The following is a 27780-nucleotide window of genomic DNA, read 5'->3' as shown; positions in this document are numbered from 1 at the left end:
ACCAAAAGGGCAGACAACCAGTATGCAAAAGACAACAACTGTGCAAATACAAAGAGGAAAACAGAAATAATAATAAATAAATAAATAAATAAATAAACAATAAATATCAAGAACATGAGATGAAGAGTCCCAAAAATTGAGTCCATAGGTTGTGGGAACAGTTCAGTGATGGGGCAAGATAAGTCGAGTGGTTATCCCCTCTTGTTCAAGCCTATGCTTGAGGTGAAATAATTGTTTCTGAACCTGGTGGTGTGAGTCCTGAGGCTCCTGTACCTTCTTGCAGATGGCATCAGTGAGAAGAGAGCGTGACCTGGGTAGTGGGGCTCTCTGAGGACGGATGCTGCTTTCCTGCAACAGTGCATCGAATAGATGTGCTCAATGGTGGGGAGGGGTTTACTCATGATGGACTGGGCCACATCCACTACTTTTGGTAGGATTTTCCATTCAAGGGCATTGGTGTTTCCGTACGAGGCTGTGATGCAGCCATCCGATATACTTGCCACCACAAATCTATAGAAATTTGTCAAAGTTTCAGATGTCAGGCCGAGCCTTTGTAAACTCCTAAGCAAATAGGGGCTCTGCCATGCCTTCTTCATAATTGCACTTACATGCTGGGCCCAGGACAGGTCAAGTGAGAACAAATTCAAATTTAATTATCATTCAACTATACATGAATGCAACCGAACAAAACAGCAAGTAAAAAAAACATTGTCACACAAAAAAAACACATATAGTCCAAGACCCAGAGCGACATGTCATGCAGATTGATTGTACGGATTCCCAGCAGTGCACTGCCACTGCAGTCCAACCTGTCATTCCACCGATCAAACACTGGAGGGCAGCACCAATAGGAGAGGCTAGTCTCCCAACCGAGCACGGATGAAATACTACACTCCTCCGGCATCTCTCCCCTGGACTGCAGCAGCAGGCAAGCACACGGCTTGAGGCCTAGACCTCGCTACAACCAAGGCCACACATCTCCCACGCCACCTACTGCACCGCCAGACAAGGGAAACAGGCCTGCATCATCTTACATTATCAATGTCCAGCAGGGTCTTGCAACCACAAGAGAAATGTCCAAGACAATCACCCACGGTTACATCGCATGCTGCCTTCGTGCACCAGCTCCGATGCCTTCAAGCAGCAGGCAGCAATGCGATCTGCACCCAGGCCCACTCCTCCGAAGCCAGGTCGGTTCCTCCGATCAACGAGCAGCACACCGATGGGGTAGACTCACAGCACCGTCTTGCGATTGTAAAAAACACATTTAACAAAGGGAAAAATACATTTGGTTGGCCCGAGAGGATGCTGCATCCGAACACATCACCACCTCACTGGTCCTCTGAAATGATAACACTGAGGAATTTAAAGTTCCTCTCCCATCTCTGATCCCCCGATGAGAACTGGTTCATGGACCTCTGATTTCCTCTTCGATAATTAGCTTCTTGGCTTTGCTGACATTGAGTAAGAAGTGGGAGGGAGGAGAAGATGGCGGCGCGATGCAGCGCGCGCGGCCACTTCAGTGATGAATATCTGTTATCTGTCAAGTAGGGGTCTGTGCACAATTCTGATTTGATGGAGATAGATGTGAGAGCACGGAGAAACATCTGGAAATTTTCTGAAATGCCCGCTTCGCTGCCGCTGCTACTGTGTGGTAACCGGAATCTCCGGAACAGAAGGCCTCGAAATCCTCGGCTTTGCGTGTTTCAGTGGCCAGGGAGAGGTCGAAGGTGCTTGGCAGAGGATGGTGCTCGGGCGGCTGTAACGGAGAGGCTGGTCAGAAGCTCGAAGTTTTCGGACGGATAGACTCAGTGTCGGCTGTGGTCGGCTGCTTCCAAGGCATCGGCAAGTTGACAGTGCCTGGAGGTTTATGGCAGGGAGTTTCTCCCTTTTGCCGCCTGCTATCGGGGACTCGGGACTTTGAGACTTTTTTTTTACTGTGCCCATGGTCTGTTCTTCATCAAATTATGGTATTGCTTTGCACTGCTGTAACTATATGTTATAATTACATGGTTCTGTCAGTGTTAGTCTTTGGTCTGTCCTGTTTTCTGTGATATCACTCTGGAGAAACATTGTATCATTTCTTAATGCATGTGTGTATTTCTAAATGACAATAAAAGAGGACTGAGTGTTCTCATAATCTAAAAAAAAGTTGTTGTAGCACCACTCAGCCAGATTTTCAATCTCCCTCCTACATGCTGATTTGTCATCATCTTTGATTCAGCCAACAGTGTTGTCAGCAAACTTCAATATGGCATTGGAGCATTATCACACAGTCATAAGTGCGAAGTGAGTAGAGCAGGGGGCTAAACACACAGCCTTGTGGTGCACCTGTGCTGATGGAGATTATGGAGGAGATGTTACCAATCCGAACTGACTGGGGTCTGCAAGTGAGGAAATTGAGGATCGAATTGCACATCATTTGTAAACCGGTTTATTATTGTCACATATTTTGAGGTACAGTGAAAAACTCTGTTTTGTTGCCATCTGGGCGGGACGAGAAGATGGCGACGCGACGCAGCTCGCAGTGGCCACTCCGGTGGTGAAATCTGATATCTGTCAAGTAGGGTGCCGTGCACAATCCTGATTTGATGGAGAGCATGGAGGAACATCTGGTGAAACTTCTGAAATGCCTGTTTCACTGCCGCTGCTACTGTGTGATCCAGAATCTCCTGAGGGAAAGGCCCTGAGTCCATGGCTTTGTTTGTTGCTCGGCGGTCCGGGCGGGGTCGAAGTGCTCGGTGTCGAAGGGCTGGTCGGAGGCTCGAAGTTTTCGGACGGACTCAGAGTCTGCTGTGGTCGGGTGCTTCCAATGGTGCTGCATCAGCAAGTTTGCAGCACTGGAGGTTCATGGCAGGGAGAGTTTCTCCTTTCTACTGACTGCGTGAGATGATGGGGCTATCAGAACTTTGAAACTTTTTTTTACCGTGCCCATGGTCTGCTCTTTATCAAATTACGGTATTGCTTTGCACTGTTGTAACTATATGTTATAATTATGTGGTCTTGTCAGCTTTAGTCTTGGTTTGTCTTGTGTTTCTGTGGTATCACTCTGGAGGAACATTGTATCATTTTTTAAAGCATGCATTTCTAAATGATTATAAATGAGGACTGAGTGTCCTCATAATCTAATCTAATCTAATCTAATCATCACAGACCACTTAATCACATCAGTACCCTGAGGTAGCACTAGGGAGTGTCCGTGTGGAGTTTATTTGCGAGCACGTGGGTTTTCCTTGGGGCTCCGGTTTCCTCACAAGCCCAGTGATGTGCAGGGTCAGTGGATTAATCTGCTGCTGTAAATTGCCCCCCTAGCGTGTGGGTGAAGGGTAGAACCTGGGGCAGCTGATGGCAATGTGAGGAAAATAAAATATGATGCTTGTAGGATTAGTCAAAGTGAGTGGTTTACGGTCAGCATGGACTCAATAGGTTGAAAGGCTGCTTTCCGTCCTGTAGAACTCGAGGGCCTGAGTTATTGGGAGAAGCGAGACAGGCTGGGACGCAGGAGAATATAGGGTGACCTTATAGAGGTGTATAAAATGAGGGGCATACTGTAGATAGGGTGAATATACAGCTTCATCCCAGGACTGCGAATCAAGAACTAGAGGGCACTGTGAGAGCAGGGAGATTTAATAGGAACCTGAGGGTTAACCTTCTCACCCCAAGGATGGTGGTGTGTGGTACGAGCTGCCAGACAAAGTGGTAGCGGTAGGTACAATTACAACATTTAAAAGACACTTGGACAGTTACGGTGCGTGGACAAGAAAGGGTGAGCAGGCCAAGTGTAGTTCTGTGTACACAAGATCATGAGGGGTAAAGGCAGGGAAAACGCAGGCAGCCCTCTTCCACTGAGGTTGGGTGAGAGGAAAACTAGGGGCCATAGGTTAAGGGTGAAGGGTATAACATTTAAGGGGCACATTCCTCACTCAGAGGGTGGTGACAGTGTGGAACAAGCCGCCAGACGAAGTGGTAGATGCAGGTTTGACTGCACCATTTACGAGGAATTTGGATAGGCACATGGATGGGACGTGTATGGCCTAGCTGCAGGTAGGTGGGACCAGGCAGCAGATCAGGTTGGCATGGACTAGATGGGCTGAAAGGCCTGCTTACGTGCTATAGTGCTCTATGACTCTAATCGGAACTAGGTCAGCAAAACCTACCAACTATTGAAAGTGTTGGACTTGCAGAGGACGTTTCCAACAGTGGGAGAGTCGAGGACCCAAGGGCACAGCCTCAGAACAGATGCACCTCCCTTTAGAACAGAGGTGAGGAGGAACTTCTTTAGCCAGAGGGTGGTGAATACATGGAATTCATTGTCACTGAGGCTGTGGAGGGCAAGTCATCAGGTGTATGTAAAGCAGAGTTTGATAAGTTTTTGATTAGTCAGGGAGTCAAAGGTTAGGGGGAGAAGGCAGGAGAATGGGGAAACACATCAGCCATGATGAAATGGCGGAGGGCAGGATGGGCCGTGCTTGCTGTGTGACTGCTCCGGTCGCTCACCCTGGTGTTCAGGTTGTGGCACAGCGTCTCCCAGTGGAGGTTCAGACTGCCGAGTTGTTCAGCCAGCTCCATCTTGCTGTACCGACTGCCCTCCACGTCCTCGTCTCTCACTTGGAGCAGAGAGTGGTTCACAGAGTCGACCGCTGGCTGCCAGCAGCTTACTTCCAGTTTCTGGTGCTGCAGGAGAGAAGGGCAAGGGTCACTCACCTCCACAACCCGCGGGGGCCATCTTCAGCCCTGCTCCCTCCACACTTTCCCCAGCCCATCCTTGCACCTGGCACCTCCTGAGAGCCTCACCCTTGTAGCGAGAGGATCTGCCCACCACTCCTCACTCCATGACCTGCCTCTTGCCAAATGCCCCCGTGTCCCTGAACCAATGCTTCTTGCCCCATGCTCATCGCTCTACAACTCCTGTCCTCTGGCCGCCACTTGGCCTCAAATCTTGCCCCATATCTCCTGCTCCTTCATCACTCCACAACTCCTGCCCCCTCACCAGACCTCTTGCCCTTAGCTCTTGCCCCATGTCCTTCACTCACTGTCCCACATCTTTTTTTCACTTGTCTATCCCTCCTCACCCAATTCTTGACCCCTGCCCTTTGTCCAGTGTCCCACACCCTTCCTCCTTGCCCAACATTCAACAATCCTCACCCCATGTCTACCCTTTGCCTTTTATCCTTTCCCAACAGCTCCTGCCCTTTGCCCAATGTCCCCCTGGCTCCTTGCCTTCGGGGCCAGCCTACAATCCCTACCTGGCAGTCACGCAGTTCCTGTAACACAGCTGCACTGCTGCCCAGCGCTGGTACCTCTGCTGCTGCACGAAGCCGCGTGTCCACACCGCTGACCCACTCAACCAGCTCGGCCAGGAGCAACCTGGAGGGCATCCCCTCCACCTGTAGCTGGAACAGAGGAAGAGGCCGTTGAGGGAGGGACAGCACAGGGGGAGAGGAAGGGGATGGTAGAAGTGTAGGCCACTCAGTCCCTCGATCATGCCCCACCCTTTGGCTGATCTTTGCCAGCTTCAACTCCCATTCTGTGCCAGTTCACCACAACCCTCTGGTTCCTCAATCTTCTGGATATTTGTCCATCTTCACCCCAGGTATATCCAAAGATCTGCCTTCCCCCATTCTCGGGGACAGAGAATTCCAGAGAGTTACAGACAGACTGGGTGGGTCTAATCATCTAACTCTGCTCCTAACTCTGGGTCTACTCCATTATGTGGGTCTAAGAAAAGAAATATCTACACTCCAGTTTTAGATGACCCACCCTTTATTTTGTAACCTCACCCCCTTGCTTGTGACTTTCTCACTGGTGGAAGCATCTCAACATCTGCCTCATCAAACCCTATACAGATGTTCTATGCCTAAATATGATGGTGGCAATTGAGAGACAAATGAGTATGTGGAGAAGGGAGGGATATGGTTTATGTGTAGGCAGAAGAGATTTAATTTAATTTGGCGTCGTCCAGCATAGACATGGTGGGCCGAAGGGCCTGTTCTTGCGTTGAATTTTTCAATATTCTATGGACTATGGTACATAGTCTATCTGCACTAACCCCCACCCCCACAGAGCTATAGTGGGCCCTCCCCAGGAACATGAATGCCTGAACCAATCTCCACTCTCATATATTTCTACCCTGAACCCTTCCTTCACCCCCTCCTCATTGCTTCTCCACTCACACCACCCTGCCTCGCCCCTTCCCAAACACCCACCCCACCCACCCCTCCATCCCTCAACCCAACCCACACTCCCTTCCCACACCCCCACCACTTAACCCTCCCCCAGCCTCTCCACCTAAATCCCTCCTTCCCCATGCTCTCCCCTCCCCGCCTCCCATCACCCGAATGAATGGCCCACTCTCCCCCTCCCATCCCTCCACAAATTCCTCCTCCATTCAATGCCCACCCTGCACCCCACTCTCCCCACCCTCCCGACCACCCATCATCCCTACTCCTGAACCCTCCTCCACTCCCCCACACCCAATATTCCTCCTGTACCCCATCCTACCCTCCTTCCCCCATAAACACCCCACCCTCCCTACCACCCATCACACCCCACTCCTGAACCTCCTCCACTCCCCCACACCCAATATTCCTCCTGTACCCCATCTTACCCTCCCCCATAAACACCCATTACACCCCACCCTCCTGACCAACCATCATCCCCACTTCTAAACCCTCCTCCACTCCCCCACGCCCAATACTCCTCCTGTACCCTATCCTTCCCTCCTTCCCCCATAAACACCCTGCCCATCACGCTCTCACCGTTCCTGCCCTTTTCTACCCCATCCTGACCTGCAGCAGCCATTCCTGGATGGGGGGCAGCTCCCCGGCCAGTTGTGCCCAACGCCTCTCCAACTGCTCCAGCTGTTCCTGCACAGCGGCACTTGGGGTGTGCTGCAGTGCCAGCAGCCGGCGCCCACTGCCGGTCACCGCTGCCCCGGAGGGGTTCCGCTCCTCCACCTCCTTCCTGAAGTCCTGGAGGAGGGGAGAAAGAGAGAGGTTGATCCCAGGTTCAGGAGAGGCAGATGCCCAGCTCAGGGTCTCTCGGGGAGACTACACCCCGGTGTGGAATCTACACCACACATGGACACAGAAGGCACAGAAAGTGGTAGCACTCCACCAGTTCTATCACGGGTACAGCTCACCCACCACTGAGGATATCTCAGGAAGGCAACATCCATTATCAGAGATCCCCGCCATCAAGAAGACATGCCCTCTTCTCAATGCTGCCATCTGAAGACTCAGACTACACCTCAAAGTTCAACAATGGCTTCTTCCCCACTATTCTCAGACTTTAGAACATAGGCCTCCACTGGACAGTGGTCTATGATCTTGAGCTCAACTTTAAACTATTCGAAGATAGACCTTCCCTCCCATGTAGCCCTCCATTTTTCTATCATCCATGTGCCTATTTAAAACATTAATGATGTATCTGCCTCTACCACCACCTTTGGCGGTGCATTCCACAATCCCACCACACTCTGTGTGAAACAAAACTTTCCTCTGATATCCCTCCCCTAGACTTTCCTCCAAGCACCTTAAAATGATGTCCCCTTGAATTAGCATTTCTACCCTGGGAAAAAAATCTGGCTGTTTGGAAGCTTTAGAGAGGATGTAGGGGAAATTTACCAGGATGCCGTCTGGATTAGAGAGCATATTTTATGAGGACAGATTGAGCGAGCTAGGGCTTTTCTCTTTGGAGTGAAGCAGGACAAGAAGTGACTTGATAGAGGAGTACAAAGGGGTAAGAGACATAGATAGAGTGGCCAGACAGAGACCCAGGGTGGAAATGGTTAATATAGGGGGGTATAATTTTGAGGGAAGTACTTTATACTTTATTCTTTATTGTCACCAAACAATTGATACTAGAACGTACAATCATCACAGCGATATTTGATTCTGCACTTTGCACTCCCTGGAATACAAATCGATAGTAAATATTAAAAATTTAAATTATAAATCATAAATAGAAAATAGAAAAGGGAAAGTAAGGTAGTGCAAAAAAACCAAGAGGCAGGTCTGGATAGTTGGAGGGTATGACCCAGATCCGGGTCAGGATCCATTCAGCAGTCTTATCACAGTTGGAAAAAATCTGACCATACGAGTCTTCAAGCTCCTGAGCCTTCTCCTGGAGGGAAGAGGGACAAAAAGTGCGTTGGCTGGGTGGATCGTGTCCTTGATTATCCTGGCAGCACTGCTCCGACAGCGTGAGGTGTGAAGTGAGTCCAAGGACGGAAGATTGGTTTGTGTGATGTGCTGGGCTGTGTTCACGATCTTCTGCAGCTTCTTCCGGTCTTGGACAGGTCAGCTTCCATACCAGGTTGTGATGCACCCTAGAAGAATGCTTTCTACGGTGCATCTATAAAAATTAGTGAGGGTTTTAGGGGACAGGCCAAATTTCTTTCACTTTCTCAGGAAGTAAAGGCGCCGGTGGGCCTTCTTGGCAGTGGACTCTGCTTGGTTGGACCAAGTCAGGTCATTTGTGATATTGACCCCGAGGAACTTAAAGCTTTTGACCTGTTCCACTTGCGCACCACCGATGTAAGTAGGGTCGTGCGGTCCGCTACTCCTTCTGAAATCAACAACCAATTCCTTCGTCTTGCTGATGTTGAGGGATAGGTTATTGTCTTCGCACCATGCCACCAGGTTTTTAATTTCCTCTCTGTACTCAAACTCATCATTACCCAAGATACGGCCTGCAATTGTGGTGTCATCAGCAAACTTATATATTGAGTTCGATGGAAACTTGGCTACACAATCATGGGTGTACAGTGAGTACAGCAGGGGGCTGAGTACACAGCCTTGTGGGGCACCGGTGCTCAGAGTGATTGTAGAGGAGAGCTTGTCCCCTATTTTTTACAACCTGGGCCCTGTCTGTGAGGAAGTTGAAGATCCAGCTGCAGATCTGAGTGCTAAGGCCCAGGTTCCGGAGCTTGGGAATCAGATTATTTGGAATGATGGTATTAAAGGCAGAGCTGTAGTCAATGAAAAAGAGCCTTACATATGCACCTTTATTCTCCAGGTGTTCTAAGGAGGAATGTAGGGCCAGAGAGATGGCATCTGCTGTTGACCTGTTGCTCTGGTAGGCGAATTGCAAAGTGTCGAGGTTGACCGGTAGGCTGTGGTTGATGTGTGCCATAACCAACCGCTCAAAGCACTTCATAGCAATTGATGTCAGAGCCACAGGTCAATAGTCATTCAGGCATGCCACCTTGCTCTTCTTCGGCACTGAGGATATAAAGGGGATATCAGAGGTAGGTTTTTTTGTTGTTGTTGTTGTTGTGTTTTGTTTTGTTTTTTTTATACACACAGAGTGTAGTGTGTATGTGGAACACCCTGTCAGGGGTGGTGGTAGACGCAGATACATAAATTGAAAGAAAAATGAAGGGCTATGTGGGAAGGATGATGATAGCATGTGGCTGGTGGTCAGTACAAACTCCGTGGAATGAAGGGCCTGTTTAGTGCTGTACCTCACTTGAGATGATTTGGCTGGATTGGAATTCACTGCCTGATTCTAGACTCTAACTTGGGAATGCCGTGGGGCTGCCCTCGGAGAGGTGATGGGATTAATGCGGGAGCCCGGACCCAAGCATGACCAGTACTTACCAGGAAGAGTCTGAGCTGATTCCTTCTGCTCTCCACATTCAAGGGGACACTCAGCGACTCCTGCTTCCAGTACATCACCTGGTTCCCAGCCTGATCCAGCCACTCCTCAAAGCCACCGGATTCTCTCTGAAACCTGGGAATTTTGGGGGAAGCCATTATGGACATCGTAGTGGAAGAAGGGAGAGAAACAGAGGGGGGACGGAGAGATGGGGAGGGATGGAGAAACAGAGTGGGAGAGTCAGAGAGGGGGTGAGAGAGACAGGGAGGGAGCAAGAGAGACAGAGAGGGGGAGCGTGAGAGACAGAGGGGGAGCATGAGAGACAGAGAGGGGGCGAGAGAGACAGAGAGGGGGCGAGAGAGACAGAGAGGGGGCGAGAGAGACAGACAGAGAGGGGGAGCGAGAGAGACAGACAGAGAGGGGGAGCGAGAGAGACAGACAGAGGGGGAGCGAGAGAGACAGACAGAGGGGGAGCGAGAGAGACGGGGGGAGAGAGGGGGAGTGAGAGAGACGGGGGAGAGAGGGGGAGCGAGAGAGACGGGGGGAGAGAGGGGGAGCGAGAGAGACGGGGAGAGCGAGAGGAAGTGAGAGAGACAGAGTGGGAGAGACAGGGGGGGAGCGAGAGGAAGTGAGAGAGACAAAGTGGGAGAGACAGAGAGGGGGAGCGAGAGGAAGCGAGAGAGAGAGATGGGGGAGAGAGAGAGAGACGGGGGAGGGAGAGAGAGAGATGGGGGAGGGAGAGAGAGAGACAGGGGGGCGAGAGAGAGAGACGAGGGGGCGAGAGAGAGAGAGACGGGGGGGCGAGAGAGAGAGACGGGGGGACGGTGAGAGAGACGGGGGGACGGTGAGAGAGACAGGGGGAGGGGGGTGAGGAATGAACAGGGACTCTACTGTCCCTGACAGGGGGCTCCCAGACCAGACATCACCTGGACATCATCAAGAAACTTCTATCATTTTCCAGCATTTTCCATTCACTATCTCCCTCCCAGCCATTCCCCCTCCTCCACAGAATGAGCCTCTTCCCTCAGGTTCCCACAGCGCTGGTCAATTGTCAGGGACACAGCATTTCCTGATCACTCTCTTCATTGCTGGCCCCATCTACAGCCTGGAGTTCACGTTAGTGACTTGCGCCCCTGAGGGGGAGCAGAGAGCAACATCTGGACCACACACAAGTTACAGATTCATTTATCATGTGTACATTAAAACGTACAGTGAAATGTGTTGCTTGCAGTACACAACCCAAGGATCTGCTGGGAACAGCCCACAAGTGTTCCACATCTTCCAGAACCTGCGTAGCAGGTCCACAATACTCCGAAGAACAGAAAAACAAGCCCCATTCCTCCCAACCACTGATTCAAAATGCTGGAGGTAGGCAGCGGGTCGGGAAGTATCTATGCAGGGGAATAAACAGTCAAGGTTTCAGGCTGAGGCCCTTTGGCAGGAATGGAAAGAAAATGGGAAGAATGCAGAATAAAAAGGTGAGGGAGGGGGAAGAAATACAAACTGGCAGGGGATAGGTGAGGGGGAGATGGGTAGGTGGAGGGAGTGGGGGGTGGTGATAGGTGGTTGAAGAAGGCGGCATCTGATAGGAGAGAGAAACAAGAAAAAAATCTGCAGATGCTGGAAATCCGAGCAAGACACACAAAATGCTGGAGGAACTCAGCAGGCCGGGCAGCATCTATGGAAAAGAGTACAGTCGACATTTCCAGCCGAAACCCTTCGGCAGGACTGGAGAAAAAAAAGCCGAGGAAGTAGATTTAAAAGGTGGGGGAAGGGGAGAGCGAACCACCAGGTGATCGGTGAAACCTGGAGGGGAGGAATGAAGTAAAGAGCTGGGAAGTTGATTGGTGAAAGAGACAGAAGGCCATGCAAGAAAGAAAAAGGGGGAAGGAGAACCAGAGGGAGGCGATGGGCTGAGATAAGGTGAGAGAGGGAATCGGGGATGGGAAATGGTGAAAGGGGGAGGGATTTGGGGAGCATTACCAGAAGTTTGAGAAATTAACATTCATGCAATTAGGTTGGAGGCTACCCAAACAGAATATAAGGTGTTGTCCCTCCAACCCAAGAGTGGCCTCATCATGACAATGGAAGAGACCATGGATGGACATATCGGAATGGGAATGGGAAGTGGAATTATAATGGGTGGCCACTAGGAGATCCTGTTTGTTCTGGCAGACAGAGCGTAGATGCTCGGTGAAGTGGGTCTCACCGATGTAGGGGAGGCCATACCGGGAGCACCGAACACAGTAAGTGACCCCAACATACTCACAGGTGAAGTGTCACCTCACCTGGAAGGACTGTTTAGGGCCCTGGATGGTAATGAGGGAGGAGGTGTAGGGGCAGGTGTGGCACTTGTTCTGCTTACAAGGATAAGTGCCAGGAGGGAGATCATTGGGGAGGGACAAATGGACAAGGGAGTCGCTTAGGGAGCAATCCCTGCGGAAAGCAGAAAGTGGGGTAGAGGGAAAGATGTACTTAGTGGTGGGATCCTGTTGGAGGTGGCAGAACTTTCAGGGAATTATGTACTAGACGCGGAGACTGGTCGGGTGGTAGGTGAAATGGATCCGTTTCACACAAGTCTGCTCTTACCCCATCTTCCTGCCACCCTACCAGGGATAGAATTCCTCTCGTCCTCCACAACTTCTGACACTAGGAGGGGAAGTAATCCGATAGGAGAGGAGAGCGGACCATGGGGAAAAGGAAGGAGGAGGGGTACCAGAGCGGGGTGAGAAAAGAAGGGGAACCAGAACATGGAATGGAAAAAGAGGGTAGTGGGAGGGGGAGAAATCTGACAGGAGAGGAGAGTGGACTCCTTTCCTCCCTCCACCCAGTCTTCCAACTCCAAGCACAACATCTTCACTGCAGAGTGTTTGGTCACCAGCTGATTGCCACATGGATACTTGCTGTGTGGGAGATGGACAGAACTGTTGCCCGTTAGGACAATGGGCTTGCACCAGGTCTTTCCTAACGCCAGTGCTGTGGATGGGGAGGGTTCGCACTGATACAGGAGATTCTGCAGACGTTGGAAATTTTGAGCAACACATTCAAAAAGCTGGAGGAACTCAGCAGGTCAAGCAGCACCTATGGAGAGGATTAAAGAGTGAATGCTTTGGGCCAAGATCCTTCATTCACACTGACCAGTTCCACTGCTCCAGTAACGTCTCCATGCGGAGTAACTCCTGGTGGAGTCGGTTCCTCAGGGATAGCCAAGCATCCTCCAGGGCACGGAGATGGGCCTCTAGCTCAGGGCTGTCCACCACCTCCAGCAGGGTCCTCCCGCTCCTCAGTGCCTCCTCCATCCTCGGCCAGCTGTCCGCAAGACTCTCCCGGATATGCTGCAGGGTCACAGAGAGCACGGCATTGATGGAGGGCAAGGCTGGGGGTGAGGGGGAGGGGAAGAGGGAGAGCAAGGGGGAGAGGAAGAGGGAGAGAAAGGGGAAGAGGCAGGGAGGGGAAGAGGGAGCCTCCTACCAAGCTCTGGATGAACAAGTCCCCACTGGTTCACTCCTTCCCCAGACATCTTCCAAACCCACAACCTTTCTCACATCCTCCCTCAACCAAGGAAAAGGACAATAGGGGAACCCCTGGTACCCCTCCCAGTCACACACCACCCTGTCCTGGGAAGTATATCCTTGGTCCCTCCTCCTTATTGAGTCTACACCCTACAAGACCCTTCCCAACACCTGGTTCAGAGGTGACTCTCCCTCATCTTCTCAAGGGGCAGTTAGGAAGTTGCAATAAATACTGGTCTTCCCAGCAACCACTTCAGCTCAGGGCTCTCCACCAACTCCAGTTCCCTCAGCACCTCCTCCATCCTCACCCTTTGCCCCTGTGATCCCCATCCATAGAGCTGTCTTACAACATGCACTGGGTCCTTAGCCCCCAGACCCTTTTCCTCCAGCAGCACTCTGGTCCCAAAACATCACTAAGTTTAAGACCATAAGACAGAAGCACAGAATTGGTCTGCTCCGCCATTCAATCATGGCTGATTTATCCTCCCTCTCAAACCCTTACTCCTGCCTCCTCCCCATTGCCCATTACACCTTTAATAATCAAGAACTTATCAACCTCCTTTTTAAATATACCCAATGACTTGGCTGCCCGTGGCGATGAATTTCACAGGTTCGCTGTCCTGTGGCTAAAGAAATTCCTCCTCATCTCTTTTCTAAAGGAACATCCTTCTATTTTGAAGCTGTGTCCCCTGGTCCTAGACTCCCCCATGATAGGAAACATTCTCTCCACATCCATTCTATTGGACTTTTCAATATTCGTTAGGTTTCAATGAAATTCACCTCATCCACTCCAGCAAATATGGGTCCAGAGCCGTCAAATTTTTTACACCTCTAAAAGGTCCCCCCTCGTTCTCCTAGGCTCCAAGGAATTAAAACCCAGCCTGGCCAACCTCTGCCTATAACTCAGGCCCTTGGTCAATCTTCTCTGCACGGTCTCCAGTTTAACTACGTCTTTCCCACAACAGTCCCCTATGCAGCCCCATCAATGCGACTGACCTGAAGGGTGCCGATGAGTTCAGCCACGTGCTCCTTCGTCTCCTCCACCAGCCCGACGGACGGTAGCCGGGAGCTCAGTGTCTCTACCTCCTCTGTCAGAGCCTCCTGCTTGGCCTCCAGCTCAGCCCAGACCTTCCGATCAGAGGGGAGAAATTGGCACATAGCCAGTAAGCTGGCAAAGTGAGTCTAGCCACACGCTTCACTGCAGCACGAACTCCAAAAACTGTGATGGCCACAGTAGCGTAGCTTTTACCACAATCGCTTATTAGTGTCAGTGACCACTGTCTGGGGTTCAATCCCCACTGCCGTGTAAGGAGTTTGGATGTTCTCCCCATGACCATGTAGGTTTCCTCCAGGTGCTCCGGTTTCCTCCCAAATTCCAAAGACGTACAGGTTAGGGTTAGGATTGCGGCATGCACGTTTATAGGTTGGCCCCAGAACATCCTCGGACTATATCAGTCATTGATGCAAACAACACATTTCACTCATGTTTTGATGTACATATGACAAACAAAGGTAATCTTTTTTTAAACCTTAATCCAGCACAAGTCATGGAGTAATACAGCACAGAAACAGGCCTTTCAGCCCATCTCATCCATGCCGACCGTTGTGTCCATCTGCACAAATACCATTGGCACACATTAGGAGAAAGCTGCCTCGAGGGGGCAACATCCCTCAAAGATCCCCACCATTCAGGCCACACCATCTTTGCACAGCCGCCATCGGGCAGGAGGTACTGAAGCCTTAAGTCCCACACCACCAGGTCCAGGAACAGGCATTTCCCTTCAACCAGTCAGTTCCTGAATGTTACATGATGGCGTATGTGGTCACCTGGCAGAGGGCTGCCTCAGACCTCCAGCTGTGTGCATCTGCCTTCCTGCATCCATCTCCTCCAGGTGCCCCAGCTTCCCACTACATTAAAACTGGCATCTTAATTCAGATCGTGCCTTGCCTGTGGATGAGCGGTAACGCACACACAAAGTTCTGGAGATGCTGAGCAGGTCAAGCAGCATCTATGAAAAGGAATAAATGGTTGACATTGCACCTTTTGTGTGAGTTGCTCAAGATTTCTGACAGCTGCAGAATCTCATGCTTAAGATGAGTGGTAAGATCTTGCCGCTGCTGATGGAATGCTATGGGAAAACCTAGCAGGAAAATGGGATTACTCTGTAAGCGAGCAGGGACTCGATGGGCTGAATGGCCATATTATAAACAAGTGTGGCAGACAGTTGTGGACCACCCAGCACAACTGTAGTCACGGTAGTTTAGCCATACATCATAGTGTAGGGTGTTAATATAGTAGCATAATAACACAGTTTGTGTCAACAACCAGCACAGTCTGATGATGTGCTGAGGGCAGCCCACAAGAGTCACCATGCTCCCCACAGCAACGTAGTATACACACAACTTTCAAACCCTAACCTATACTGTACATCTTTGGAATGTGGGAGGACACCCACACGGTAATTGGAGAGCATACAAACTCCTTACAGACAGTGGTGGGAATTGAACACCAATCACTGACGCTATAGAGCTTTATGCTAACAGTTACACTACCATTCTGCCAACCGTCCCACAGTACCAACCTCGGTACCGACCCTCCCACAGAACTGACACCCCCCACGGTACCGACCCTCCCATGGAACAGACTCTCCCACGGTCCCAACCCTCCCACAGAACTGACCCTCCCTCGGTACCGCCCCCCCCCACCCCCCACAGAATCGACCCTCCCTTGGTACTGACCCTCCCACAGAACTCACCCCCCCCACGGTACTGACCCTCCCACAGAAGCACCGCTCTCTCGTACAGTACGACCCTCCCACACCGTGTGCTGCGTGCCTGGGTGCAAGCCATGTGGAAGGCTGCGTCGTGCCTGGGTGTTGTGGTGGGACAGGTCCTCACCTGGAGTGTGGTCTCCATGTGCACCCCCCACCTGAGGGCCTGCGACTGTATCTCCATGTGCCTGTTCACCAGTTCCATCCACCTCTCCTTGTGCCTGGCAATCGCCCGCTCTGGAACCGCCATGGAAAACTGCTCGGCAGCACTCACGTGACCCTCCAGCCTCTGGAAAAAGAGCTGCAGGAGGGAGAGAGGGGTTATCGCAGGAGGGCAGTAGAAGCTCACAGTGCCCCCGACCCTCAGACCATGCAGCCACATGCCACCGACCTTACCCCAGAACTCAACCGACCCAACTCATTCCAACTAGAAGAGCACAGAGAAAATTTACAAAGATGTTGCCAGGACTTGAGGACCTGAATTATAGGGAAAGGTTGAATAGATTAGGACTTCATTCTCTGGAGTGTAGGAGAATGAGGGGAGATCTGATAGAGATATACAAAATTATGAGGGATACGGATATGGTAAATGCAAGCAGGCTTTTTCCTCTGAGGTTGGGTGAGACTAGAACTAGGGGTCATGGGTTAAGGGTGAAAGGTGAAATATTTAAGGGGAATATGAGAGAGAACTTCTTCACTGAGAGGGTGGTGAGAGCATGGAACGAGCTGCCAGAGGAAGTGGTGTTTGCAGATTTGATTGCAACATTTAAGAGAAGTTTGTATAGGTACGTGGATGGAAGGGGTATGGAGAAATATGGTCCAGGTGAAGGTCAATGGGACTAGGCAAAATAAGATCTTGGCATGGACTAGATGGGCCGAAGGATCTGCTTCTGTGCTGTTCTGCTCTATGACTATGACACCCTGCATGTCTCTGCGTGAGTAGTTGTCCTTCAGGTGCCTATCAAATCTCTCCCCTCTCATCTTAAACCTGTGCTCTCCAATTCTTGATTTCCACTTCCTGAGAGAAAAAAACTCCGTGCATTCACCCTATTATGCCCCTACTGGATGTATACACCTCAGTTTCCCAGGCTCCAAAGAATGAAGTCCCAACCTACCCAAATTCCTACCACTCCATCAGCCTCTGCATCTAACTCGCCATCCTCCGCAATGTCCATCATCTACACAGGGATCCTACCACTGAACATATCCTTACCCCTCCCACTCCCTGCTTTCCACTGGGATCACTCCCTCCATGATTCCCATATCCATTTGCCTATCCCCACTAATCTCTCTCCTGGCGCTTAATCCTGCAAGCCACCCAAGTGCTACACCTGTCTGTTAACCTCCTCCCTCAGCTCCAGCAGAGCCCCAAGTTGTACTTCCAGGTGAGGCAACACTGCACATGCAAGTCTGCTGTGTCCAACGCTACTGATGTGGCCTCCTCTACATTGGCAAGTCCCATCGTAAATTGTGGGACTGCTTCATCAAGCACCTCCGGGACTTCCCGGTAGCCAAATATTTTAGTTCCGATTCCCATTCCTGTTCTGACGTGCTGGTCCAGGGCCTCCTCTTGTTCCTAGATGAGGCCTCCCTTGGGGTGGAGGAGCAACATCCTATATTCCTCCAACCTGATGTTGCGAATATCAATTTCTCCTTCTGATAAAATTTTTTTCCCCTCTTCTTCCGTACCTCACTCTGGCCTCTTACCTCTTCTCACCTGCCTATCACCTCCCCCAGGTCCCCTCCTCCTTTCCCTTCTCCTATGGTCCACTCTCCTCTCCTGTCAGATTCCTTCTTTTCCAGCCCCTTACCTGTCCTACCCACTTGGCTCCACCTATCACCTTCTGTCTACCCTCCTTCCAGCCACCCCCCACCTTTTTATTCTGGTGTTCTCCCCCTTCCTTTTCAGTCTTGAAGAAGAGTCTCGGCCTGAAACGTCAAACGTTTGTTTCTTTCCACAGATGCTGCCTGACCTGCCAAGTTCCTCCAGCAAATTGTGTGTGTTACACTATAACTCAGTGTCATGATGAAGGGTCACGGCCTGAAACATTGACTGTTTGTTCCCCTCCATAGATGCTGCCTGACCTGCTGAGCTCCTCCAGCATTTTGCATGTCTTTCTCTATAACTGAGCCCTCGAATCCTGGCACACTCAATGCCAGGAACAGCTTCTCCTCCCCCAGATTTCTGAACAGTCCGTGAACCACGAACACCACCTCATTATTCATCTTTTTCATGATTTATTTATTTTGTAACATACAGTTTGTGACATGCACTGTAAACAAATTTCAAGTCACGGTGTGCCAGTGATAATGAACCTGATTCTGATTCCCATTTCCCCATGATTCTTCTCTGCATTCTTTCCGGCTAAATTATAACTTCCTTATAACAGGTGTCCAAAACTGACCGCAGTAGACCACGTGCAGCCTCACCAACGACTCATACAGGTGCTACATAACCACAAACAACACACACAAAATGCTGGAGGGACTTAGCAGGTCAGGCAGCATTGACAGAAAGGTCCACATTTCCGGCCAAGACCCTTCATCCGCACTGGAAAGGAAGGGGGAAGAAGCCAGAATAAGAAGGTGCGGGGAGGAGTGGAGTACACGCTCTCAGGTGATAGGTGAGACAGCTGGTGGGTAAGTTGGGGTGGGGTGGGGGAGGATGAAGTGAGAAGCTGGGAGGTGATAGATGGAAGAGGTTGAGGTCTGAAGAAGAAGGAATCTGCTAGGAGAGGACAGTGGACCGTGGGAGAAAGGGGACAGAAGCAGGTGATGAGTAGGTAAAGAGAAGAAACAGGACAAAGGCAGAACCTGCATGGGGAATGTGAAAAAAGAGAAGGGGAGGAATTACTGGAAAACAATGTTCATGCCATCAGGTTGGAGGTTACCCAGACAGAGTATGAGGTGTTGCTCCTCCAACCTGAGTGTGACCTCGTCATGGCAGTAGAGGAGGTCATGGACCGACATGAGGGAATAGGAAAGAAAAGTTGAATCAAAATGGTTGGCCACAGAAATCCTGACTTCTGCGGCAGATTCTCCTTCTGTGTCTTATGGTCTTATAAAGTGAAGGTGTTCACAAAGTCTATACCATCTACAGGCCGCTATGCAATAATTCAACAAACTCGTCAGACCAAACCTGCCAAGCCCACCACCTCTATCAGGACATAACGTCCCCCTCTCCCCTTCACCCCTCCAATCCCCTCCCCCTCTCCCCATCACCCCTCCCCTCCCCCTCTCTCCATCACCCCTCCAATCCCCTCCCCCCTCTCCATCACCCCTCCAATCCCCTCCCCCTCTCCCCATCATCCTTCCCCCTCTCCCCATCACCCCTCCAATCCCCTCTCCCTCTCTCCATCACTCCTCCCCTCCTCCCTCTCCATCACCCCTCCCCTCCTCTCTCCATCACCCCTCCAATCCCCTCCCCCTCTCTCCATCACCCCTCCAATCCCCTCCACCCCTCCCCCTCTCTCCATCACCCCTCCAATCCCCTCCCCCTCTCCCCATCACCCTCCCAATCCCCTCCCCCTCTCCCCATCACCCCTCCCCTCCCCCCTCTCCCCATCACCCCTCCCCTCTCCCCTCTCCATCACCCCTCCCCTCCCCCTCTCTCCATCACCTCTCCATTCCCCTCCCCCTCTCCCCATCACCCCTCCACCCCTCCCCTCCTCCACTCTCCATCACCCCTCCAATCCCCTCCACCCCTCCCCCTCTCTCCGTTACCCCTCCAATCCCCTCCCCCTCTCCCCATCACCCCTCCTCTCCAATGTATAATGGAGACACGGCCAGGATGACAGTAGTAACTCGAGGGAGGTACCTTGTATCGCTGCAGGTGGGTCTGTAGTTCACTGATGCTCCGGAACAGAAGAGGTTCATCTGGGCCAGCAGTCACCTGCTCGCTCTCCAGTAGGGAGGCAAGACCTTGCAGGAGCCCTTGGTGCTGACGTCCCAGCAGCAGGCAGTGCTGAATCTCCCTCCTCTGCTCGCCCACCCATGTCCAGCTGTCCTCCAGCGCCTCCTTCAGGGTAGAGCAATGGCAGCTCAGAGACCAGGACCGGGAGGTCATAGGTCATGGGTCACATTCTGGAGTTTCACCAGACCACGTTACCTGGTTTAGGGAGACGGGGAGAGGGGAAGAGGAGAAAGGGGGAGGGCAGAGAGTGTGGGGTGGATGGAGAGAGAAACGGGAAGAATCGGATGGGGAGTGCGAGGTGGCAATGTTGGGGAGGGGGCTTCGGAGTCTAGTGTTGGTGTGGGTGATTGTCAATGCTCCTTCTGCCCAGGCTATAGGGAATGGGATTGGGAGTGGGGTCGGAATGGGACTGGGAGTCGGAATGAGATGGAGACACAGTGCGGGGGGGGGTTTGAGGAAGGGGCAGGGTTATCCCGTCACTAGCGTCTGTACCTCCAGCACGTTGACCTCCTGCTCCCAGCAGGGACCTGCATTCCACCGATCCATCGTGCCCAGCAGCTCCAGCAGACTCCCTTCTAACTGGAGCAGCTCAGCCGCCAGCCCCCCCACCACCTGCAACAGGGCGGAGAGATGGGCGTCAGTGGGGAAGGAGGAGGGTAGGTCGGAGAAAGGGGGTTAGAGAAAGAGAGAGGGGGAGGAGGGGGCAGGGAGAAATGGAATGCAGGGAGAGGGGGGTGGAGGGGGAGAGAGGGGAGACAGGAGAGAAGGGGCGGAGAGAGAGGGGGTGTACAGGGAGAGGGGAGTAAGGGGGGAGAGAGAGGGGTACAGGGTGAGATCTCGTTATTTCTCAGTTGCAACTTCTCCATTCACTATAATAATCAAATTCTCTCTACTACAACATCGATATTGAAAAATTCTTATGCTCCCCACCCCCATCACTGTAGCTATGAGATTCAGACACACAACTCAAGCAGACAGAATTTTGTCTGAAACCCAATTCGAGCATCTCCTGTGTCTGGCCTGTCACGTGGCTGGCCGGGTACGGTTGGCATTGAGTGAATCATCCACCACTCACTGGCTCCAAGTCATTCTGAATGCAGGGAGTGGGCAACACATTGATACATCCGGCCCACACGGCTCTCAGGGAAGTAACCGTGATTACCAGTGGCCCTGCAGACATGACGCCCAGCCCTCAGCAGGAAGAATACTCGGCAGTTTAAAGCAGCTCATAAACACAAAATAATCTGCAGATGCTGCGGTCAGAGCAACACTCACAACACGCTGGAGGAACTCAGCAGGTCGGGCAGCATCCGTGGAAAAGATCAGTCGACCTTTCGGGCCGGAACCCGACGAAGTGTCCTGACGAAGGGTTCCGGCCTGAAACGTCGGACGATCGTTTCCACGGATGCTGCCCGACCTGCTGAGTTCTTCCAGCGTATTGCGAGTATTGTTTTAAGGCAGCTTCTCCCCCTCCACCATCAGATTTCGGAACAGTCCATGATCATTGTCTCACTGTTTTACCCTCATTTTGCACCAATTATTCTGTCATATATATTGTTGTTGTGATTTATAATCTACAGTATTTTATGTATTCCATTGCACTGCTGCAGTAAGGCAACAAATTTTATATCATTTGTCAGTGATATTAAACCCGATTCTGATTCTATTCCCAATGGACTCCCTTGTCCATTCGTCCCCCCCATCCCTCCCCACTGATCTCCTCCTGGCCCTTATCCGTGTAAGCGGAACAAGTGCTACACATGCCCTTACACTTCCTCCCTTACCACCATTCAGGGCCCCAAACAGTCCTTCCGGGTGAGGCGACACTTCACCTGTGAGTCGGCTGGGGTGATATACTGCGTCCGGTGCTCCCGATGTGGCCTTTTATATATTGGCGAGACCCGACGCAGACTGGGAGACCGCTTTGCTGAACACCTACACTCTGTCCGCCAGAGAAAGTAGAATCTCCCAGTGGCCACACATTTTAATTCCACGTCCCATTCCCATTCTGATATGTCTGTCCACTGCTTCCTCTACTGTAAAGATGAAGCCACACTCAGGTTGGAGGAACAACACCTTATATTCCGTCTGGGTAGCCTCCAACCTGATGGCATGAACATTGACTTCTCAAACTTCCGCTAATGTCCCACCTCCCCCTCGTACCCTATCCATTATTTATTTATATACACACATTCTTTTTCTCTCTCTCCTTTTTCTCCCTCTGTCCCCTCTCACTATACTCCTTGCCCATCCTCTGGGCTTTTCCCCCCTCCCCCTTTTCTTTCTCCCTAGGCCTCCTGTCCCATGATCCTCTCATATCCCTTTTGCCAATCAACTGTCCAGCTCTTGGCTCTATCCCTCCCCCTCCTGTCTTCTCCTATCATTTCGGATCTCCCCCTCCCCCTCCCACTTTCAAATCTCCTACTAGCTCTTCTTTCAGTTAGTCCTGATGAAGAGTCTCGGCCCAAAACGTCGACTGTACCTCTTCCTAGAGATGCTGCCTGGCCTGCTGCGCTCATCAGCAACTTTTATGTGTGTTGCTGAAGACAGAGGTTAAAGATATTGGTGAACACTCCAGCTAGTTGATCAGCACAGGTCTTTAGTACTCGGCTAGATACCATATTTGAGCCTGATGCTTTCCGTGGTGAAGGATGGGAGTATTGGATGCTGAGCTGTAGTCAATGAAGAGCATCCCAATGTGCACATCTTCACTGCCCAGGTGTTCCAGGATTGAGTGAAGAGCCAAAGAAATAGTATCGGCTGAAGGATGTTCTCATGTCAGCCTCAAAGACTGAAACCACAGGGCTGTTGGGGTCTGTGGGAGTTCACAATGGTTCCTCAATGTTTTGATGGTCAGAGTGAGCTCATCTGGAAGCAAAGCACTGTTGTCACTTGGTTTCATGTTGTAGGAGGTGATAGCATTCAAGCCCTGTCACAGCTGTCCAGCATCATTCAGTGATTTAAGTTTGGTCCAGCATTGACATTTGGCACATGAGATGGTGCTCCTGGAGATCACACCCGGAGCTCTTGTATTTTACTTGGTCGGCACACTTGAACGCCACTGATCTGGCCCTCAGCAGATTGCAGATCTCATGTTCATCCAGGGTTTCTGGTTGGGGAAGACTCAATGATTTTGTGGGAACACACTCATCTACGACTGCTTTTATAAAGTCCATACAAGTATAGTATATTCATTCAGATCCTCCAAAGAGTCCTTGAACACGGCCCAGTCCACCGATTTGAATCAATCCCATAGGCACTTCCCTGCCTCCCACGACCACCTCTTGTTGTCCTAGCTATTTAGCCTCTGCCTGTTTATAGGTAGAAGGACTGCCAAGTGATCAGATTTGCCAAAATGCAATCCAGGCATGGAATGGTAGCCATTCCTAATCATCGTGTAGTAGTGGTCAAGTGTGTTGGGATCCCTACTGCAGGTGATAAGTTGATGAGATGATTGAGCAGAGATCTCCATGATAGCCTTCCTTGCTGTCCACTACACCCCCAATCTTGGTGTCATCTGCAAATCTGCCAATCCAGTTAACCACATTATCATCCAGATCATTGACATAGATGACAAACAACAAGCGACCCAGTACCGAATCCTGCAGCACACCCCTAGTCACAGGTCTCCAGTCAGAGAGGCAACCACCTACTACCACTCTCTGCCTTCTCCCACAAAGCTAATGTCTAATCAGATTTACAACTCCTTCTGAATGCTGAGTGACTGAACCTTCTTCACCAGTCTCCCATGGAGTCCATCAAGGGAAGCCTGGTTTCCATGATGTGCTGAGTTTTAACCTAACTCAAAGATCAATCTAACTTGTCCATCCCACACTGCCCTCATTTTTCTATCATCCATGTGCCTACCTAGTTTCTTGAATACCTCTACCACCACCCACCCCTAGCAGGGTATTCTACACACTTATCATTCTCTGTATATAAAAAAAAACCTTCTAACATCCCACTTACACTTTTTTCCAATCACCTTAAAATTATGCCCTCTCATATTAGCCATTTCCACCCTGGAAAATGTCTCTGGCTATCCTCTTGATCTACGCCTCTTTTCATCTTGCACATCTCTGTCAAGTCACCTCGCATCTTCCTTCACTACAAAGAAAAACCCGAGCTCGCTCAACCTATCCTCATAAGCCAATGCTCTCCAATCCAGGCAGCATCCTGGTAAATCTCCTCTGCATCCTCTCTAAAGCTTCTACATCCTTCCTATAATGAGGTGGCCAGAACTGAGCACAATATCCCAAGAGTGGTCTCACCAGAGTTTTATAGCGCTGCAGTATTACCTCGCTAACAACCCTATCAACTTGCCTAATGAAGGCCAACATACTGTACACCTTCTTAACAATCCCATTAACTTGCAGATCAACTTTGAGGGAACAATGGACATGGACCCCAAGATCTACAACCCACACTTGCACAATTAGTGCCCCTGTGGAGTCTCCCTCTGGGGAAGGGTCTGCGGTGTAGCGAGGGCTGTGAGTTACCTGCAGCTGTTCATCCAGACTGCAGCCTGGAGACTCCAACAGTTGATGCTGTACAGTCGTTCTCCTCTCTGACAACGCAGCCTGTAGCTGTTTCAGCTTCACCTGTTGCAGGAACATACAAAGCAACAAAGAATTGCAGTTTAGCAGTTAGCGTAATGCTTTACAGTGCTTGTAATCAGGGTTCAATTCCTGCCACTGTCTGTAAGGACTTTGTTCTCCCTGTGACCGTGTGGATTTCCTCCGGGTGTTCCAGTTTCCTCCAACAATCCAAAGATGTACATATAACCATATAACCATTACAGCACAGAAACAGGCCATCTCGGCCCTTCTAGTCCGTGCCAAACTCTTGCTCTCACCTAGTCCCACCGACCTGCACTCAGCCCATAACCCTCCATTCCCTTCCTGTCCATATAGCTATCCAATTTAACTTTAAATGACAACATCGAACCTACCTCAACCAGTTCTGCTGGAAGCTCGTTCCACACAGCTACCACCTCATGTTACCCCTAAACTTTTGCCCTTTAACTCTCAACTCATGTCCTCTTGTTTGAATCTCCCCCACTCTCAATGGAAAAAGCCTATCCACATCAACTCTATCAATCCCCCTCATAATTTTAAATACCTCTATCAAGTCCCCTCTCAACCTTCTACGCTCCAAAGAATAAAGACTCAACTTGTTCAACCTTTCTCTGTAACTTAGGAGATGAAACCCAGGTAACTTTATAGTAAATCTCCTCTGTACTCTCTCAATTTTGTTGACATTTTTCCTATAATTCGGTGACCAGAACTGTACACAATACTCCAAATTTGGCCTTACCAATGCCTTGCACAATTTCAACATTACATCCCAACTCCTATACTCAATGATCTGATTTATAAAGACCAGCATACCAAAAACTTTCTTCACCACCCTATCCACATGAGATTCCACCTTCAGGGAACTCTGTACCATTATTCCTAGATCCCTCTGTTCTACTGCATTCTTCAATGCTCTACCATTTACCATGTATGTCCTATTTTGATTAAAATGTAGCACCTCACATTTATCAGCATTAAACTCCATCTGCCATCTTTCAGCCCACTCTTCTAACTGGCCTAAATCTCTCTGCAAGCTTTGAAAACCTACTTCATTATCCACAAGGCCACCTATCTTAGTATCATCTGCATACTTACTCATCCAATTTACCACCCCATCATCCAGATCATTAATATATATGACAAACAACACTGGACCCAGTACAGATCCCTGAGGCACACCACTAGTCACCGGCCTCCAATCTGACAAACAGTTATCCACCATTACTCTCTAGTGTCTCCCATCCAGCCACTGCTGAATCCATTTTACTACTTCAATATTAATACCTAACGATTGAACCTTCCTGACTAACCTTCCATGTGGAACCTTGTCAAAGGCCTTACTGAAGTCCATATAGATAACATCCACCGCTTTACCCTCCTCAACTTTCCTAGTAACCTCTTCAACAAATTCAATAAGATTTGTCAAACATGACTTTCCACGCACAAATCCATGTTGACTGTTCCTAATCAGACCCTGTCTATCCAAATAATTACATATACCATCTCTAAGAATACTTTCCATCAATTTACCCACCACTGACATCAAACTCACAGGCTGATAATTGCTAGGTTTACTCTTAGAACCCTCTTTAAACAATGGAACAACATGAGCAATACGCCAATCCTCCGGCACCATCCCCATTTCTAACGACATTTGAAATATTTCTGTCAGAGCCCCTGCTATTTCCACACTAACTTCCCTCAAGGTCCTAGGGAATATCCTGTCAGGACCCGGAGACTTATCCACTTTTATATTCCTTAAAAGCGCCAGTACTTCCTCTTCTTTAATCATCATAGTTCCCATTACTACCCTACTTGTTTCCCTTACCTTATACAATTCAATATCCTTTTCCTTAGTGAATACTGCAGAAAAGAAATTGTTCAAAATCTCTCCCATCTCTGTTGGCGCCGCACATAGCCATCCACTCTGATTCTATAAGGGACCAATTTTATCCCTCACTATCCTTTTGCTATTAATATAACTGTAGAAACCCTTGGGATTTATTTTCACCTTACTTGCCAAGGCAACCTCATATCTTCTTTTAGCTTTTCTAATTTCTTTCTTAAGATTCTTTTTATTCCTCGAGCACCTCATTAACTCCAAGCTGCCTATATTTATTGTAGATCTCTCTCTTTTTCCGAACCAAGTTTCCAATATCCCTTGAAAACCATGGCTCTCTCAAACTTTTAACCTTTCCTTTCAACCTAACAGGAACAAAAAGATTCTGTACCCTCAAACTTTCACCTTTAAATGACCTCCATTTCTCTATTACATCCTTCCCATAAAACAAATTGTCCCAATCCACTCCTTCTAAATCTTTTCGCATCTCCTCAAAGTTAGCCTTTCTCCAATCAAAAATCTCAACTCTGGGTCCAGTCCTATCCTTCTCTATAATTATTTTGAAACTAATGGCATTGTGATCACTGGACCCGAAGTGCTCCCCAACACATACCTCTGTCACCTGACCTATCTCATTCCCCAACAGGAGATCCAACACTGCTCTATGAATTGCTGCAAAAAACTATCCTGCACACATTTTACAAACTCCAAACCATCCAGCCCTTTTACAGAATGGGTTTCCCGGTCTATGTGTGGAAAATTAAAATCTCCCACAATCACAACCTTGTGCTTACTACAAATATCTGCTATCTCCTTATAAATTTGCTCCTCCAGGTTAGGGTTAGTGAGTTGTGGGCATGCTGTGTTGGTGCCGGAAGCACGGTGACACTTGCAGGCTGCCCCCAGCACGTCCTCAAACTGTGTTGGTTGTTGACACAAACAGTGCATTTCACTGTATGTTTCAGTGTACCTTATTTTCTAAACTTTTCTTATCAATGTGTTTATCCCTCTTTCATCTTAAACTCTGCCCACTAGCATTTGACATTTCTACTCCATTATATAAATTTCTATCAGCTCTTGTTTTGCTTTATTTCTTATTGTGACTTGAAGTAATTTTTATGCTTTGCTCTGTGTAGTTGTCACAAAACAACAAATTTCATGACAAATGTCAGAGATAATGAACTTGATTCTGATTCGGACTGCTGGAAAATGACGCTGGTAGACACCGGGAGACAAAGAAATGGCGGATGACTGAGTAATTTTTTTGCGTCAGTCTTCAGAATGCCAGAAATTCGAGAGTGTCAGGGGCAGAAGTGAGTGTCGTTACTATTACTAAGGTGGTGCTTGGGAAGCTGAGAGATCTGAAGGTAGATAAGTCACCTGGACCAGATGGACTACACCCCAGGGTTCTGAAAGAGGTAGCAGAAGAGATTGTGGAGGCATTAATAATGATCTTTCAAGAATCACTAGATTCTGGAATGGCTCCAGAGAACTGGAAGATTTCAAATGTCACTCCACTCTTCAAGAAGGGAGAGAGGCCAAAGAAAGTAAATTATAGGCCAGTTAG

The 27780-nt window shown here is 49.8% G+C and overlaps 1 protein-coding gene across 5 annotated transcripts in view; it reads right to left on the bottom strand.

The window, feature by feature from the left end:
- LOC140205041 (nesprin-2-like) overlaps positions 1–27780 on the bottom strand; it is a 209158-nt gene that overhangs the window by 86831 nt on the left and 94547 nt on the right. For 4 of the 5 annotated variants that reach the window (XM_072272150.1, XM_072272167.1, XM_072272130.1 and 1 more), the window contains 10 exons: positions 24296–24397; positions 20289–20408; positions 19701–19901; positions 16011–16184; positions 14109–14240; positions 12739–12935; positions 9603–9735; positions 6789–6971; positions 5247–5393; positions 4498–4674 (listed from right to left, as the gene is read on the bottom strand). In XM_072272150.1, the coding sequence (XP_072128251.1) occupies positions 4498–4674; positions 5247–5393; positions 6789–6971; positions 9603–9735; positions 12739–12935; positions 14109–14240; positions 16011–16184; positions 19701–19901; positions 20289–20408; positions 24296–24397 (1566 nt within the window). The remainder of the gene's footprint in view (positions 1–4497; positions 4675–5246; positions 5394–6788; positions 6972–9602; positions 9736–12738; positions 12936–14108; positions 14241–16010; positions 16185–19700; positions 19902–20288; positions 20409–24295; positions 24398–27780) is intronic. The other variant, XM_072272140.1, reaches the window with a different exon arrangement.

The sequence above is a fragment of the Mobula birostris genome, chromosome 1, assembly GCF_030028105.1.
Source record: "Mobula birostris isolate sMobBir1 chromosome 1, sMobBir1.hap1, whole genome shotgun sequence".
In the NCBI taxonomy this organism is placed as follows: Eukaryota; Metazoa; Chordata; class Chondrichthyes; order Myliobatiformes; family Myliobatidae; genus Mobula; species Mobula birostris.
This window is presented reverse-complemented; position numbering and strand designations above follow the sequence as displayed.